General features: G+C 57.6%; 2 protein-coding genes across 2 annotated transcripts; both read right to left on the bottom strand.

The window, feature by feature from the left end:
* Window positions 1-330: 330 nt before the first annotated feature.
* dennd4b (DENN/MADD domain containing 4B) lies at window positions 331-12,518 on the bottom strand. Its single transcript, XM_068760546.1, has 29 exons — window positions 12,425-12,518; window positions 10,865-11,159; window positions 10,549-10,798; window positions 10,411-10,480; window positions 10,159-10,328; window positions 9,841-10,082; window positions 9,697-9,763; window positions 8,944-9,002; window positions 7,641-7,785; window positions 7,391-7,566; window positions 7,206-7,306; window positions 6,891-7,106; window positions 6,676-6,821; window positions 6,045-6,178; window positions 5,849-5,963; window positions 5,076-5,282; window positions 4,861-4,989; window positions 4,211-4,355; window positions 3,987-4,130; window positions 3,629-3,800; window positions 3,302-3,542; window positions 3,122-3,226; window positions 2,138-2,313; window positions 1,939-2,066; window positions 1,639-1,904; window positions 1,467-1,563; window positions 1,232-1,397; window positions 1,095-1,153; window positions 331-981 (listed from the first exon to the last, which is right to left on the bottom strand). The coding sequence occupies exons 2-29, from the start codon at window positions 11,149-11,151 to the stop codon at window positions 836-838; spliced, it is 4,359 nt and encodes a 1,452-aa protein (XP_068616647.1). The 5' UTR covers window positions 11,152-11,159; window positions 12,425-12,518; the 3' UTR covers window positions 331-835.
* A 2,650-nt stretch (window positions 12,519-15,168) lies between these two features.
* LOC137913450 (CREB-regulated transcription coactivator 2) lies at window positions 15,169-17,710 on the bottom strand (the record flags this gene model as incomplete). Its single annotated transcript, XM_068757177.1, has 7 exons — window positions 15,169-15,359; window positions 15,471-15,615; window positions 15,693-15,761; window positions 15,828-16,166; window positions 16,238-16,710; window positions 17,218-17,483; window positions 17,655-17,710. Coding segments are annotated over 7 exons (1,539 nt in total), but the record flags the coding sequence as incomplete, so codon positions are not given.
* Window positions 17,711-17,873: the final 163 nt, after the last annotated feature.

Consider the following 17,873-nt stretch of genomic DNA (forward strand, 5'->3'; position numbering starts at 1 on the left):
AACCCGGATTAAAAAACAAGAACCCAGATTAAAAAACAAGAACCCGGATTAAAAAACAAGAACCCAGATTAAAAAACAAGAACCCAGATTAAAAAACAAGAATGTGGAATTTACGAAACATAAAACCATGAAGGACAGAAGTAATTATTGGGACCACAATTTATGGTGAGTAGATATTGTGTAACTATTAAATATGTATTTAATAAACTATTAATTATTTAATAGTTATTGCAAGTGCATAATCTAAAGTTTATTGGTAAGATTATATTCCTCTTTTTAAATGTAATTACCGGTATACCCCCCCCCCCCCCCCCCGGTGTAAATCACGCAAACATTTCACGTTGTTTTATTTAAAAACAAACATTTACAGGTAAAATCAGAAACGACAACAGCGAAGCGTTTATTGGTTTATTGATCGCTCCTCGATCAATAAACCAATAAAGCTGCAGACAGGTGCGACGAGATGAACGAAACAAACACGCCCAGATCAGAAGAGGAAACAAAACCACCTTCAGTCACGGAGGAAGAGGAGGAGGAGGAGGAAGAGGAAGAAGCCGTCCCGGTCCGGTCCGGTCCGACGAGCATCGGAGTCAGAACCTCCAAAAGCCGACATGAAGACGGGAGCTTGTAAAAAGTAAATCTAAACTAGGATCAATAAATAAAGCTGCAGCCGATCGGTGTCGGATCACACGGACAGAACCTCCGTCGGGAGACCTGGACCCGACCCGGCCCAGACCTCCAGGAGGGTTCTGCTCCACCAATCACACTCGAGACGTCTCCCGTCTTCGGCCAGACGTCCACCGGGGGGCAGCAGCGAGACGCGCCGTCCCGCCCGTCAGCACTCCAGCGCCGAGTGGAAGCTGCGTCTGCAATCGATGGCTTTGGGGCTGGGGGGCTGGACCCTCATCCTCCGGACGCCGTCCTCGCCCAGAGTCCCGCTGAGACGGGCGAAGGCCGCCTTGTACTTCTTATCGAACGCAGCTGCAGGAGGGAGGAGAGAGATAGTCACAGAGCGGCCCCCGGTAGCCCCCGGTAGCCCCCGGTAGCCCCCGGTAACCCCCGGTAACCCCCGGTAACCCCCGCTGGCGTCTCACCGACGTGATCTTTGCCCATCGCCGCCATCGTCAGGAACAGGAACTCCCGGTAGAGACTCCTGTGAGACACGGGACACGCTTCAGCGCCTGAACTCTGACCTCACCCCGCCCTCGCCGAGGTCATCGCCGGGCCCCACCTCTGCGTCCCGGGCGAGCCCGGCTGCTTGGCGAGCGTCTCCAGGAAGAGCGAGACGGCTTTGTGCACCTCGTTCATGCCGACCCAGCGCAGGACGTCCTCCAGGAAGGACAGCGTGAACGGGTGGTTGTGCCGCCGCCAGCCGTAGCTCCTCATCGGAGCGCCACCTGGTGGAGGAGCAGCGTGAGCGCCCCGCTAAACACACGGCGGGGGGGGGGGGGGTCCCGGGGGCTTACTGTGGATCCTCCAGAGGACGTAGAGGGGGGGCCAGCGGTCCGTGTCGGGGGACAGGGTGTCCCAGAGGAGCCTCACCCTCACTGCTGAGCCCTCCAGCTGGGAGACACAAAACAAAGCGGGTGTCTCCCTGGCCCGAGGCCCCGCCCCGCCCGGCCCCGCCCCGCCCGGTACCTGAGTGAACCGGCTGACCAATGGGGAGGCTCTGACCAGCTGCAGCAGGTTACTGGGCAGGCCCAGGCGCTGGAAGAACCAGACCAGGTTCCAGAAGAGGATGGCGTGGCTGTCCAGGAACTGGGGCTGGGCCAGGACGGCCTCGCCCTCGTTCTCCAGGAGACTCTCCAGCTCCTTCCTGAGAACCAGGGGGCTCAGGTAGGCCACGCTCACCTGGGGGGGGGGGCAGAGGCGACCAATGAGGGGGCGGGATGATGGATTCAAACCAACGAGCTGTTGTAAAGGCGTTTACCGGCGCCCTGCTGGTCTCGGAGGCGGAGTCTTCCGTCAGGCCGTTACACTGCAGGTGCAGCGACGCCTCCTCGCCACTGGGGGGCCTCGCTGCACTCCCCACGCCATCCTCTGAGTTCAAGCTGCTGCGCTCCACGCTGACAGGAAAAGGGGAGGAGTTTATAGAGGACAGAACAACGACGGTCCGGATGTCGGCTGGCGGCCGCACCTGCCGGCGGGGGCCAGGTGAGAGATCTCTGCGCTGAGGAAAGGGACGAAGGAGGCGCAGCAGAACGGGCAGGAGGAGTTCAGGTTGGAGTCGTCCGACGTCCAGCCGGCCATGATCTCCTCGTCGTAGACCAACGAGCTGCAGCCCCGACACAGGGAGCAGCTGGACATCAGCACCTGGGCAGAGGGGAGGGGTTAATGCAGAGGGGAGGGGTTAATGCGGAGGGGAGGGGTTAATGCGGCGGGGAGGGGTTAATGCAGCGGAGCAGAGGGGAGGGGTTAATGCAGCGGAGCAGAGGGGAGGGGTTAATGCGGAGGGGAGGGGTTAATGCGGAGGGGAGGGGCTAATGCAGCGGGGAGGGGTTAATGCAGAGGGGAGGGGTTAATGCAGCGGAGCAGAGGGGAGGGGTTAATGCGGCGGGGAGGGGTTAACGCAGCGGAGCAGAGGGGAGGGGTTAATGCGGAGGGGAGGGGCTAATGCAGCGGGGAGGGGTTAATGCAGAGGGGAGGGGTTAATGCAGCGGAGCAGAGGGGAGGGGTTAACGCAGCGGAGCAGAGGGGAGGGGTTAATGCGGAGGGGAGGGGTTAATGCGGAGGGGAGGGGCTAATGCAGCGGGGAGGGGTTAATGCAGAGGGGAGGGGTTAATGCAGCGGAGCAGAGGGGAGGGGTTAATGCGGCGGGGAGGGGTTAACGCAGCGGAGCAGAGGGGAGGGGTTAATGCGGAGGGGAGGGGTTAACGCAGCGGAGCAGAGGGGAGGGGTTAATGCAGAGGGGAGGGGTTAATGCAGCGGGGAGGGGTTAATGCAGAGGGGAGGGGTTAATGCGGCGGGGCAGAGGGGAGGGGTTAATGCAGCGGGGAGGGGTTAATGCAGAGGGGAGGGGTTAATGCGGAGGGGAGGGGTTAATGCAGAGGGGAGGGGTTAATGCGGCGGGGCAGGGTTAATGCAGCGGGGCAGAGGGGAGGAGCTGCAGTGATGCGATTACCTCAAGCCCCGCCCCTTCTTGGCAGGCATCCCAGGACCTGTGCAGAGGAAAGGCCGAACTGGGCGTGTCCGTCGAGTCGATGTCACTTCCTGCAGACAGTGAGCTCTGTGAAAGACAACAGGTGAGCATGGAGAACGCAGCCTCTGATTGGTCGCAGGTGGACGCTACAGCAAGTCAGACCTCTGAGGTGGCGTTGACCAGCCTGTCCTTGGCCTTCCTGGACAGCCTCCGCCCCCCCCCTCCCCCCCCCGGTCTCCGGTCGTCCACGCTGGCGGCTCGCCGGACGGACAGCCGGTGTCGGGTCGGCGTGAGCAGCTGCTGGAGTTTCGCCGCTAGCCCCGCCCGGCTCGGGGAGGAGACGTTGTTGTCGTTCTCGTCTACCGCTTTGCTTCTGCCAGTCGCGTCTCGTGTTCCTGCAGGTCTGAGGTCAGCGGGGGGGGGGGGGGGGGGTGATGTCATCAGACGCCCGGGCACGCCGTGATGATGTCACCGCGTCAGCAGCCCTACCTGCCGCTGCAGTCCGGTTCCGACTCGGCACACTCTTTGTAGAAGGTGGACAGGCAGACCTGACTCCGCCGCACCAGAACGCCACTGGGGGGCGCCGGGGGTGCCGGCGGAGGCTTGCGGGAGGCGGAGTCGACGCAGCCATTGGTCCCTGCGCTGCGGAGGACGGCCCCCTCTGGAGGAGAAAGACACGGATGAACAACCGACGTCCGACCGGCGCTAGGCTAACGGACATTTAGCACGCCGCCCGCTTTGCTCTGGCCTTCCTCTTCTTCGGTGGTTTTAGGATGGAGGTGAAGAACTGGTCTCCATTAACGACCCGCCGTGATGATGATGATGATGATGATGATGAACCTCTTACTCTTCATGCTGTTCAGACTGTTGCTCTTCATCAGCGGACCCGTCAGCGACCCGTGACTGGAGCTCTCGGACAGCCCACTCCAACTGGACTGACGAATCAGAGCGGAGTGGGGGTGGAGCCTCTGGTCGGGGTCCGTCACGGCTTCTTTGGAGGAGGACATTTGTACATTCCTGTTAAACGCCGGCGTCGTTTAAATCGTGGTCGGTGAGGCGATGTCTGCTGACCTCCCGGCGACCCCACGGAGTCGCTCTTCTGCCGCCGTTTGATTGGCTGTCTGAATTGGGCCACGGCCAGAACCACGTTCCTCAGCTTGGCCCAGCGGAGACCCCCCCCCTGACTGGTGGAGGGCCACTTGCTCTCCAGCACCGCCTGAGGACAGAAGACGTGTGATGAGCACGTGTAGCTTGTAGCTTGTAGCATGTAGCATGTAGCCACACACCTTGTTGTAGTATCCGTAGGTGATGCGTGTAGCGTGTAGCGTGTAGCATGTAGCGTGTAGCTTGTAGCATGTAGCCACACACCTTGTTGTAGTATCCGTAGGTGATGGTGTTGGGGGTGATGCGTGTAGCATGTAGCGTGTAGCTTGTAGCATGTAGCCACACACCTTGTTGTAGTATCCGTAGGTGATGGTGTTGGGGGTGATGCGTGTAGCGTGTAGCATGTAGCATGTAGCATGTAGCCACACACCTTGTTGTAGTATCCGTAGGTGATGGTGTTGGGGGTGATGCGTGTAGCGTGTAGCATGTAGCATGCAGCATGTAGCTTGTAGCATGTAGCCACACACCTTGTTGTAGTATCCGTAGGTGATGGTGTTGGGGGTGATGCGTGTAGCGTGTAGCATGTAGCGTGTAGCTTGTAGCATGTAGCCACACACCTTGTTGTAGTATCCGTAGGTGATGGTGTTGGGGGTGATGCCAGCCTTCTTCATCTCCAGCAGGACTCGGACCGCCAGGACCGGCTCGCCGTACTGACCACACAGCTGCATCAGGATCCGGTAACACACCTGGAACACGCACACGTTTACACCCAAACACGGCGTGCAGACGGCGCCGCCCACAACAACAACCCGAGACCCGCTCAGAGTCTCACCTCGTCTGGCAGAACCGCTTTACGGTTCTCCATGTGCTTGAGGACGTCGTAGGCTGCGTGCAGCGCCCGCACCTTAGCGCTCTCCGCTCGCACGAACGTGGGCAGGTAGATGAACCAGAGGCCGTAACAGTGACCCAGCAGGCACTTGGACCACATGTCCGGTACCGCAGAGTACTTCTGGGCTCGCTTCTGGGCCAGCTTGATCTCCTGGGAGGAAAAACACAAAGAATAGCCCTGGTTTCCTCTACAGAACTAAAATAACGTCTGTTTGAGCTTCTCATCAGAACCATCAGAACCATCAGAACCATCTGTGACCTCTGAATACTGGATGAGCTGTGAAATATTGATCAGGGCTCATTCAAATGAAACGACAGGCTGATCAGGGAAAACTGGGCCAGAAAAACGGAGGGATGAGGGTCAGTTCAAAGCCGCTAGCGACATTAGCATTCCAATTATCCTGCTACTGAAGCTAACGCCGGGATTATCCTGCTAGTGAAGCTAACGCCGGGATTATCCTGCTAGTGAAGCTAACACTGGGATTATCCTGCTAGTGAAGCTAAGACCGGGATTATCATGCTAGTGAAGCTAACACCGGGATTATCCTGCTAGTGAAGCTAAGACCGGGATTATCATGCTAGTGAAGCTAACACTGCCATTATCCTGCTACTGAAGCTAACACTCTGATTATCCTGCTAGTGATGCTAACACCGGGATTATCCTGCTAGTGAAGCTAGAGAACAACCCTGACCCTAACCCTGTTTTACCCATTTTACCTGTTTTGTGCGCCTGGGGGCGGGGCTACTGGGGGCGCTATCCTTTGCTGGGGTCTTCATCTGGTCTTGGGGCCGGTCAAAGAGCTCTGGCCTCAGGACGGGGAAGGTGTCATAGCTGGACAGAGAAGAAAACGCTCAGCACCTGTGAATCATCAAGACGCACCGGGACAGGGCGGGGCGGGGCACCCAGACCTACCTGTAGAGGGCGGGGCACTCAGACCCGTCGGGTTCCTGCGGTTCCTCAGGAGGCATGATGAAGACTGTGTGTTCCCCACTGTGAGTCTCATCCAGATCGATCAGTCGCACCTCCTCCGGCTTCTCCACGTCCACCTGGGGACAAGAGACACGCCCCCACCAGCGAGGGGGACTTTTAGCTTTTGTTGGTTGACAGCATAAAAAGTTGGGTCCGATAAAACTGGATCCGACTGCAACAACGGTTTCAGGAGACTCAATCGGTGCTGGTGGACACGTCCTTTCATCTCGACACGCACACACGTCCTTTCATCTCGACACGCACACGCACACACACGTCCTTTCATCTCGACACGCACACACACACACACACGTCCTTTCATCTCGACACACACGCACATGCACGTCCTTTCATCTCAACATGCACACACACACGCACGCACACACGTCCTTTCATCTCGACACACGCACACGCACGTCCTTTCATCTCAACATGCACACACACACGCACGCACACGTCCTTTCATCTCGACACGCACACACACACACGTCCTTTCATCGCGACACACACACATACACGTCCTTTCATCTTGACACACACGCGCGCGCGGTATAATCCCGGGGATCGCTCCAACCTTCTGGACGCATTCGTCGAAGAACTCCAGGCAGGCGTGGCGGTCGCTGACGAACGAGCACTCCTCGATGAACTGCGTGAACATCTGGGTCCGGCTCAGCTGGCTGAAGAACTTCTGCTGCGTTCGATCCCGGGACTTGAGGAACCCTGGAACCGGAAACCCAGACGCGTTAGGATCGGCTTTCGCTCTGGACCCGGGCCCGGTCCGGCGCTCACCCTGCAGGTTGAACAGGGAACTGCAGTCGGTGGTGGTGTCGGACGGCGCCTGCGTGATGGGCAGCAGGAAGGAGCGGTAGCCTCGCAGCAGGCAGCTCATGAAGCGCAGGAACGCCTCCTGGATCTCCAGCTCCAGCTGCTTCTGACTCCGGTACACCTGATCGTAGTCCCTCAGCAGGAACTCCAGCGTCGCCTCCTCCTGGCCCGGAAGGCCAACTGCAGCGAGGAGGAGGAGATGACACTCGGCTAAACCTGAAACCGACTCTTATTTTGAAAGGTCGGCCACGGGATGGCCCGTTCTGATTGGCCGCTCACTCTTCTCCAGCGTCTTGTGGAGGTCGGTCAGGGTGTTGAACAGAGTCTTGCCGTGCTTCCTGGGTAACGATCGCCATGACAACGGCTTCTTGGCCTCTGACCTGAGGAAAGAGAAGGAGGGACTTTTATTTTAAACAGCTGACGAAAGGTCAACCTCAGGTCAGCAGGAAGGTCGTCTGACTCACTGGAAGATGGTGTTGGTGTCCAGGTCGACACACACAACGTCAGTGGGGGGGTCGTAGAGGTCAAAGTAGCTGGAGTGGACGCCCACGATGAAGGGCATGGGCGCCAGGAGGACGCCGGCCATCTGCAGCGGACACAGCGGGATGTAGGGACAGAGCCAGCGCAGCGGGAAACTGATCTGAGGACAGATTAGAGACACGGTAATCCAGCCGGAGCGTGCGTGCGTGTGTGTGTGCGTGCGTGCGCGCTCACAGAGACGAGGGCCTCGCTGACGGACGTGAGGACGTCGGGCCGCAGCGAGTGCAGCAGCAGTTTGTGCTCGGTGAGGACGGCGAGCAGCAGCGTGCAGGCGTTCTCCGGACCGAGGTTCTGCAGCAGCTTCAGGAAGCTGGCGCCGCTGACCAACGGCGGTCCAGAAGAGAGGACACGGTTAGTCCAGGGAACGGCGGCGTAAACTGGATTTAAGCTAGCCTCTATTCAGGTGTTTAAGCTAGCCTCTATTCAGGTGTTTAAGCTAGCCTCTATTCAGGTGTTTAAGCTAGCCTTTTCTTCAGGTGTTTAAGCTAGCCTCTATTCAGGTGTTTAAGCTAGCCTCTTCTTCAGGTGTTTAAGCTAGCCTCTTCTTCAGGTGTTTAAGCTAGCCTCTTCTTCAGGTGTTTTAAGCTAGCCTCTATTCAGGTGTTTTAAACTAGCCTCTTCTTCAGGTGTTTTAAGCTAGCCTCTTCTTCAGGTGTTTTAAGCTAGCCTTTGCATCAATTGAGTTATCGAATATTGGTTTTATTTTTATGTTTTATTTTTATTTTATTGGTATTGTTAAATGTCGATGATTTATGTACGAAGGACTTTCAACGGAAACAAGACCGCAAGAAATGCTCCTCTTAGACAGGATGTTTGATGTACTTGTACTGTAATACATGCTACTGTGTGACTGTACTTGTACTGTAATACATGCTACTGTGTGACTGTACTTGTACTGTAATACATGCTACTGTGTGACTGTACTTGTACTGTAATACATGCTACTGTGTGACTGTACTTGTACTGTAATACATGCTACTGTTTGACTGTACTTGTACTGTAATACATGCTACTGTGTGAATGTACTTGTACTGTAATACATGCTACTGTGTGACTGTACTTGTACTGTAATACATGCTACTGTGTGACTGTACTTGTACTGTAATACATGCTACTGTGTGACTGTACTTGTACTGTAATACATGCTACTGTTTGACTGTACTTGTACTGTAATACATGCTACTGTGTGAATGTACTTGTACTGTAATACATGCTACTGTGTGACTGTACTTGTACTGTAATACATGCTACTGTGTGACTGTACTTGTACTGTAATACATGCTACTGTGTGACTGTACTTGTACTCTAACATTCCATCTAATAAATATATTCATCATCATCATCATCAGGTGATTTAATTCGTCAGCTCATCTTAGGCTGTACTCTGATGTCGTGAAGTAACTGAGTACACAGAGACTGCTGCGTTACTGGTGACATCACAGTGACATCACGGTGATGTCACTCTGCATGGCCTCACCTGATTGGAAGAGGGGAGGAGACTGGCTGGCAGAGCAGCAGGTTGTCGTACGGCGAGAGCTGAAAGGTTTAAAAGTCGGATGAGAGAAACCCTCCGCCTGGTCTCAAGTCATTTCAACAGAACTTCCCGACGGCGTCGCCACCATCCTCTCAGTTCTGAGCAGCTTTTACTCGCCACCCGTTCTCCTGGATATAAATGAAAGCCACGCCTGAACCGGACCGGACCGGACCGGGAGCCCCCAGCCTCCGCGGTAAAGCAGCCTAGCGTCTGTTAGCATCCCCCAGACGTCCGTCCGTCCGTCCTAAACTCACGCTCCAGAACCGAAACGAACCGGACCACAGTTAGAGAGTAAGATGTCAGAACTGAGAGGAACGATGCCCAGAATTTGTCTAAAAGTCCAAAGATTCTGGTCTCAGGTATAGAACCGATCTCAAATTAGAGATCAATCGAGACGATTTGATCCGAATCACCCCCCCCCCCCCCCCAGTGATTTTAATTTCAGATAGGAAAGGGGCGTTTTCTGTTTTCACAGTTACCCTGCTGGGGCCGCGACCACATCGCCACCTACATCCTGTTGAAAGAGGAAGTCAAGCGTTCAAGTTCACTTCCTGTATTCGGTATTAAATCGTGGTGGAACGGACGGACGCCGATGTCTCAGAGACTTCCTGTCCGTCTCCGGGACCCGAGTTAACGTTAAATGACATCAAAGCTCTTCTAAGGAGAACAAACGTTTCACCCGAAGCGCGTCTTTACCTGGACGAGGATGCGCGGCCGCTGGGGGGAGGGGAAGGGGACGTTGTGCATGAAGCTGGAGACGTGTCTGCGAGAGAGAGAGAGAGAGACGGCGATGAGCGTCCACGGGGGACGGGGGACGGGGGACGGGGACGGGGGACTGACTTCTCAAGCGGCAGCACGTGCGGTCCGGAGACGGAGTATCTGTAAACGAAGGTGAGGAACTTCTGGAAGACGGAGAAGAAGGGCCAGTGGGACAGGACGCAGACGCTCTTCTTCACCTGCAGGCTCCGGCTGCTGATTGGCCGCCGGTCGACCACGCTCAGGAGGCCCAGCCTCACGCTCTGCTGCTCCGAGAGCAGCTCCCTGGGGAACGCCTCGTAGAACTGGATGGCTGCTCCGTAGACCTGGGGGGGGGGGGGGGGGGCGTTCAGACAGACCGGCGAGCGAGGGAAAAGGGGGCGGGCACTGGAGGACACCGACCTTGTCCCCGGAGGCCGAGGTCAGGACGAAGGTGGAGAAGACGGGCAGCTGGTAGCGGGCGCTCAGAGGCCAGCTCTCCACGGGGACCCCCATGGGCAGACAGAAGACCGGCACCGAGTCCGGCAGGGGGAACGCCTCCAGGTCCGCCTCCGGGTAGCGGCTGATCAGGCCTGCGGGACGCGGGACACGGGACACGGGACACGGCTTCAGGGAGGGCGGGTCGGGCGCGGCCGGACCCCGGGCGGTACTCACCGGCCCGGTACAGCAGGGCGTTGGCTTTGGACACGGCCCTCTTGTAGCAAACGAACAGCGCCGGCCCCCACTGGGGACACAAACACAGCAGCTCAAGCCACGCCTTCATTCTGAAAGGACGGCGCCGGCGCCGCTCACCATGCCGGTGTTCAGGTTCTTGTCGACCCGGCAGAAGGTGTGCGGGGCGACCTCTCCTTTGCCGGGCAGCAGCAGGGCGATGTCGGTGACGCCCAGCGTGTGGAGCGAGTCCAGGGCCCGGCGGTACGTCAGGAAGACCCGGTGGGCCGTCGGGGCGGCGCCGGCGCCCAGGCTGGCGGCGCGGCTGTAGGGCGTGGTCTCGATGACATACCAGCCCTGCTTCAGCTGCTCCCGCCCCTCGTAGAGGACCCTGCAGGGACACGGCAGGTCAGACCCGGGGGCGGGGCCGGGACCAGAACCAGAACATTCGTCTCACCCCAGGTCCAGGATGGGCGGCTTGTCCCGCCCCCGGCGGTAGCACAGGTACAGGTGAGGGTTGTTGATGAGGCCGGCGCTCAGCTCCGCCGAGTGTCCCCCCAGCGTCCTCTCGATGCAGGTGAAGCCCTCCGGGACGTCCTCGCCGAGTCCCCGGGCGATCACAGCCAGGTCCGTCACCGGCGAGGACGTCCTCCCGTCCTCGTCCAGGGACCTCCAGGGCGCCGCGGGGGCGAGGCCCGCCACCACGAAGTAGTCCACCAGCTGGGGACATTTGTCCTCCGTCATGCCGTCCACTGCAGAAACAGAGACCCGGTTAGTCTGGTCACATGACCGGAGAACGCCCGGAAAGACCGACGGGAGAGAACCCGGAAGGGAACCCACAACCCGACGGAAGGGAACCCGGAAGAGAACCCACAACCCGACGGAAGAGAACCCGGAAGAGAACCCACAACCCGATGGAAGGGAACCCGGAAGAGAACCCACAACCCGACGGAAGGGAACCCGGGAGAGAACCCGGAAGAGAACCCACAACCCGACGGAAGAGAACCCGGAAGAGAACCCGCAACCCGACGGAAGGGAACCCGGAAGAGAACCCACAACCCGACGGAAGGGAACCCGGAAGAGAACCCACAACCCGACGGAAGGGAACCCGGAATAGAACCCACAACCCGACGGAAGGGAACCCGGAAGAGAACCCACAACCCGACGGAAGAGAAGTCAGCCACGAGGACAGCTGTCATTTCCTGTTGCGGCAGAGACGTGTGGACAGAGAAGAGGGACGCGTTGTCTGTCCCCAGCGTCCCACGCACCAGTGACGTCATCAAGGACAGTTTGGGGTTCTGATCTCATCAATCAGATCAATACTTCCGGGTTCATTAACCCTTCGGCGTTCAGCGTGTCCCACGCCCTCACAAAAACGGAACCGACTGGCGGGAGTGTAGTTTCACTTTTATTTTGGAACGGGTTCGTTCTCACTTCCTCCCTCTCTATCCGAACCCCGGTTCGGTTCGGTTCGGTTCATCCTCCGGGCTGCAGTAATCAATCCGCCGGAGCCGCGACAAGCAGGCCCCTGGGGTTCCGTTATCGGACGGACGATTACCCGTCCCGACGGTAACCGGACCGCCCGCGGGCACGCGCCCGGCTGTCCTGCGCCTGTGCATGGTTTGAGTCGACGGTAACGGCAGCCGACGCAGCGGCGTTGTTGGCTTGCTTCCATTGTCGGACGTAAATAAAAGCGGCAACACTGCGTGTTTGTTTATTTCCCGCTCCCCGCCGCAACGGCAGCAAACCGTAAACACGTCACGTCGATAACCCGGTGGGAGTGGGTAGCTCCGGGGCTCCGGTGAAGGGTCTGAACCGGGAATCGAATGATTTACGTTCCGTAGCATGCAACAGAAACGCTATCGTGTCCGATAATGGACGCCCGTGTCAAGCCTCGAACAACCTGCCGCCTGACGTTGGTTTTCAGCTAGCATTATGAGGCTAACACTCCGGCTAGCTTCGTACGTCACACGCACCGGGCCCGTTACCGGGTGGCCGCGCGGCACCGCGTCCCTACCGTGGCCGTTCAGTCCCACACGGAGCGTGTTCGGGTCATCCTCTCCATGTGACGTTCACGTTAGCTGCGAGCCACCGGAACCGACACAGCTTCCAAAGCGCGCGACACTCCGAGGCGTTTCCGGTGTGGATATTCAAAATAAGAGTCTGATTTAGAAATCACCGTTCCAACGTGGAAGTTTAACGACATTTACGATATTTGAGTTGAAGTGTTTTGTAATTCTACTTTTAACAAACGTTAGTTGACACAAAGGGAGAGGAAATGACGTCATTTATCTGATAAAGTTATCTTCGGTTGTGGGCCGAGTTCATACACCTGAGCACGCAGTTCCGTTTATCAACACGAGGAGGCAGTGTCGCGTAGCAGCTGTCGCCACCTGCCACCAGCCCTCAGAGGACTTCCGATGAACGCAGCCGGAAGTCGGAGTTTCATGTTTCATGGGTTTATTTTCTGAAAATAATGACGGACAGGCGTTAAAAACGGAGAAGCTGTTAGACGACGTATTTACAGTGATCAGATCTGAAACCGAATGACGTCACCAATAATGTGAGAACACTTAAAATAAAAAGGTAAGAAGTACAGCCTCGAACTATCAAATACATTCACGCTGCCTCACTGGGCAACAGCTCCCCCTGCCGGCAGCGCCTGGGACTGCATGCTGAAGCTGACGTCAGAGAAACAGACAGACCACCAAAATAAAAGTCCGATGCTTTTATCAGAGAGACCGCCAAAATAAAAGACTGGCGCTTTTATCAGATAGACCGCCAAAATAAAAGTCTGATGCTTTTATCAGACAAACCGCCAAAATAAAAGACTGGTGCTTTCATTGTGAAATCTGAAGGGGAAAAAATGTTTCCCCTCAAACTAATTTGTTCCTCTTGAAGTTTTTTTTTTGCTTCAGTAATTTTTCTGACCCAACATGAAACCAGTAGAACCAGTAGAACCAGTTAACAGCTAAACAACGTGTTCAGTCCGACTCCTTTGTTGCTTGATGTAAAAATACTACAAATATTAAGCAGAGTGAGGAGTAGTGTAAAGTATTCCTGATGAAGGAACGCGTACTTCTGGGGGGGGGGGTTCCCGGGCCGTGAGGATCCACTCCACGGACCCTTCGGTTCTGGAGCACTGGGTTTCAGGTCAATCCCGCCGGGCCTAGAACCTCCACCTTTCATTCAAATAATATGATGGATTATGGGATGCGAGTGATGCTGCTGAATACAGCCAGTGCAAATAAACGCCAGGTGGTCATGTTGCTAGGCAACAGGCACAGCCCCCCCCCAGGAGGAGAACGGAGATTCTCCAGACGGGTTCTGATCCATGCAGATGGACGGATGCAGCATCTTTGGAATGTCGTTTCCCGGGAGCCGCCGGATGATGTCATCTTTCCGAGTGACATCATCCGGCATGGCCCTTCCTCCTCCTCCTCCTCCTCCTCCTCCTCACTTCACTTTCTCATCTCAGGCTGGAGCTGGTTGGCTGCCTGCGCCAACATCCGCTGTCAATCATCTGTGGACCTCATGGGGCCCCGCCCCCTCACACACCTTCGACCAGTCAGAACTCTTGAGCTCGGGTCTGCGGGCTGATGTAATATTTAAGGGAGGTGTCCGGAGGCGACGCCCAACAGGAGAACATAAATGTTCTTTTCTAAGACGTCCTGTGAGAACTTCTGTACGAACACCTCAGAAGGTAAAAAAAAAGAGTTCAATCTTTGTTACATAACAATAAAACGCTGGCTCCGCCCTCAGGGGCCCGAAACACAGGCGCAGCATGTTGCAGGCAGGGGGCGGGGCTTATGGCTGACAATCACAGTGACTGGGGTTAAAGGGCAATCCCACCTTCTCTGTTGCTCTATGGAAAGTTATTTCCTGGAATTTTAGGGTAGGACGTCAGGATGGGCGTGGCTTATCGATCAACCAACAAAAGGTTTTATCTAAAAATGGCGTCACAGTTGAGACGCACTCGTTTCTGATTGGCTCAATCAGCAGCTTTCATTCCTCGGTGACATCACTAACCAGCCTGTGATGATGTCACTGATGACATCAGTTAAATCAGACATTGATGGATGAACGCTGATCGATGGGCTCCTTTCCTCTAGAAAAGGTTCTGGTTCCAAACCGCCGGGTCGTCGGTGGGATTGCCCTTAAGAACTGGACCTGGTGGAGCGACGGCGCCGGAGCGTCTGACTCAGTCTGGACTCATCCAGAACCCAACACCAAAGCCAGAAGGTTCAGGAACCGGAACCCCCAGAAGACCCAAACCGGGGCAGTCTCCATCGCTAGGAGCGCTAGCTTTAGCCCTTCAGAGACGACGTCATTATAAACGCTGTCAATAAAGTTTTGTGTCTGCTGAATGGAGTCGCTTTAGGTTCTACTCGTCTCCTTCTTCAGGTGTTTCTCCAGGTGAGGACTGACTTCTGACTCCTGTAGCTTTAGCTCCTTTAGCTAGACGGCTAGCGCTGCTGCTAACGGGCCGGACCGGGCCGGGCCGGGCCGGGCCGAGGAGAACCTCTCGGGCCATTAAAGGGGCGGGCTTGAGGTTAGTACAAAAATAGAAGCTTTAAACATGGCTGGGCTCCTGTGAAAGCGGCGTCCAGCGGCGCCCCCTGCAGGCGCGACACCAACATGGCTGCCGCATGGGTTCACGGCCATGCAGAGAAGACTGGCTCAAGCTAATGCTAATGCCGTTCCAGTCAACCCCCCCCTCAGTGGGTCTGACCTTCACCCTCCTGGTCGGGGGGGGGGGGGTCACTTCAGCCGGTCGGACCGGAAGGAGTCCTCCACAGCCGGGTCGGCGAGCATCAGGTCGCCGTCCAGCATGTCCAGAGCCAGGGAGTCCATCCTGAGCGGGTCGTCCAAAGAGAAGGGGTCCATCTCGAAGCCGGGGACGTGGGACAGGGCGCTGGTGATCTCTTTGGACAGACCCGGGGGGGACTCGCCTGCAACGAGGGGACAGAACCGCGTTCCCAGTCGTTAGCAACGCGGCTGGAATCTGGGAATTCTGACGGACCAGATTAAATGGATTGCCCCCCCCCCCCCCCGATGCCCACCAGTGAGGATGATGTTGGGGACGTTGTGCCGCCCCTCCCTGCTGCCGTAGCCCTGGTTGCCGACCAGCCGCTGGTCCCCGGGGGCCTGCATGTCCAGGGCGGGGCCGCAGGGAAACGGGTTCGGGGGGGGGCCGTCGGCCGGCAGCTGAAGCAGAGGCAGGAAACACGTTAGTCTCAGCTGCACAGGAAGTCAGCAGGAAAACCGGCGTCAGGTGACGCTACCTGGGGGGGTCTGCTGGTCAGCTGGAGACTCAGGTAGGGGTCGTCCAGCAGGGAGGTCAACAAGGCGTCCTGGAACAGAGAGAGAGGCTGAGCGTTGTCCTCCCCCCCCCCCGGGGGCGCTGGCGGGACGCTCACGTTGTAGAGGTCGGAGGCCAGCTCGTGGCTGATCTGCTGCAGCTGGGGGAGGCCGTCGGCGAGCTGCTGCTCCAGCTCCTGTTTGACGCGACACTGGGAGGGGGCGGAGCTCTGGAGAAAACGGTCCGTCGTCCTCTCGCTCTTGATCGGCGGCGGGGGCCGCTGCTGCTGCCACGTGAAGCCCGCCTCCGACAGGGGGCACCGGCCCATGAGCTCGGGGGGGCCCACCGTGCCAAAGTGCTGCAGGCGCTGGTGCCCCCCCCCCTGGGAGCCCGGCTGCTGCTGGGGGGGCTGGCTGAGCAGATACGGAGGCAGCTTGCTGGTGTCCAACGGGACGCCCTGTGGGGGGGGGCTTCATAAGTACAGGGACTGAAAGACGAGCTCCCGTTACACAAGGGGGAGGAGCTTACCTGCGTGATGGACGACAGCGTGGGGGAGACGGTGGGGGAGAACTGCTTGGAGTGATGTCTCCTCGACTCCCCCCCACCCATGGGAAGGATGAGCGGGGACAGCTGTGCCCGTCGCCGTGGCGACGTGCTGAGTGGCAGCTGGCCTTGTCCGCTGAGCAGCGGCGAGTAGGAGGAGGAGGAGGAGCCGGAACCGGCCAATCCGCCGCCGTAGCCGGGGTTACCGCCGGACGCCGAGTGGAGGGAGGAGTTACTGAGGGAGGAGTGCAGCGATTGGCTGCTGAGGGAGGATGGCAGGGAGGGGGAGGGGCTCAGGGACGACTGGAGGGAGGGGTTGCTGAGTGACGAGTGCAGGGAGGCGGAGCTCAGCGAGTTGGAGAAGGAGTGGCTGCTCAGGGACGACTGGATGTTGGGGTTGCTTAGAGACGACTGCAGAGACGGGTTACTGAGGACGCCCTGGAGGGACGCCAGGAGACCTGGGGAGACAACGGACCGTCAGGAGCAGGAGGGACCCCCCCCACGCTGAAGACGAGCAGGCCTCTGATTGAACCATCGACCCCCCCCCCCCCCGGTCTCAGGCGTCACCACGGCGACCCAGAGCCCGGGGTGGAGGGGCGGGCTGCAGCTTCCTGCCGGTGGTTGCTACCGCCACCTCCCGGAGCGCCGCCCCCCCGGGTCTAATCTCAGGCGCCCCCACCTGCTAATCAGTCACGGAGGCTCGAGGTCTGAGCCAGCGCCATCGATGCTAGACGCTAACGCTAAGCTAACATTAGCATGGCAGTGACTGGAGCGCCGTCTCTGAGCCCAACGGGTAGCCTTAGCTAACATAACGCTAAGCTAACATTAGCATGGCAGGGAAGAGGACGACAGACACGTGACTAAGATGAAGGCGTTATTTTTTTTAATCATAATTATTATTGATCTCTTCACACACCGTATTTTGAGCATCAGTAAATCGACGCCCCGCCCTCGCCGGTCTCTACCTTGTGATTGGTGGACGCTGCCGTTACCTCCGTGTGCGTTGGCGGCGTTGATGCCCAGCAGCGTGAGGGTGGAGGCCAGGTTCCCCGTGCTGCTCCCCCCACTCAGAGAGGACCCTGGGTAGCCGGGCTCGTCCTGGTCCAGCGGCGTGGGCAGCGGGGGGGGGAAGTGGAGACTGGATAGGTCGGGAAGCGAGCCGCCCGTGTTGAGGACCAATGGAGCGCCGCCATGCGTGTGCGTGGACGGTTGCTCCGGAGACGTGAAGACGCTGAGAGGAAAGCGAGGTTCAGACCTTCACAGTAAAACACGTCTGAAGCACAGGACACAAACCGTGTCCACAACGGGACACGGTTTGGGCTCCAGCAGACTCTCCCTCCGACTCTCATCAAGCAGCCAATCAGATGTCAGGTGAGTCTTTGCGAGGCGGCGTGAGACCTACTTGATACCGGGGACTTCGCAGGACTTGGGTCGAGACGACAGTAAAGGCAGCTGGAGAGACACGAGACAAAGAGACACGAAATAGAGATTCTGATTTCAGCTCGGAGTGAAGCTCAAACTGAACATGAACCAGGAGGACAGAAGGGACAGAAGGGACAGAAGGACAGAAGGGACAGAAGGACAGGGGTTCGGAAATGACCTGCTTTTGTCCCTACCTTCT

Source organism: Brachionichthys hirsutus, chromosome 3, assembly GCF_040956055.1.
Source record: "Brachionichthys hirsutus isolate HB-005 chromosome 3, CSIRO-AGI_Bhir_v1, whole genome shotgun sequence".
In the NCBI taxonomy this organism is placed as follows: domain Eukaryota; kingdom Metazoa; phylum Chordata; class Actinopteri; order Lophiiformes; family Brachionichthyidae; genus Brachionichthys; species Brachionichthys hirsutus.

What these genes read in the sequence shown, in the direction of transcription:
- dennd4b (XM_068760546.1), bottom strand. Translation starts at nt 11,151, where the DNA reads ATGACGGAGGACAAATGTCCCCAGCTGGTGGACTACTTCGTGGTGGCG. An exon ending in CCTCGGCCTCCGGGGACAAG is followed by an intron (nt 10,083 to 10,158) that starts GTCGGTGTCCTC and finishes CCCCCCCCCCAG; the next exon opens with GTCTACGGAGCAGCCATCCA. An exon ending in CAGTCTGAACAGCATGAAGA is followed by an intron (nt 3,801 to 3,986) that starts GTAAGAGGTTCA and finishes TTTCTCCTCCAG; the next exon opens with AGGGGGCCGTCCTCCGCAGC.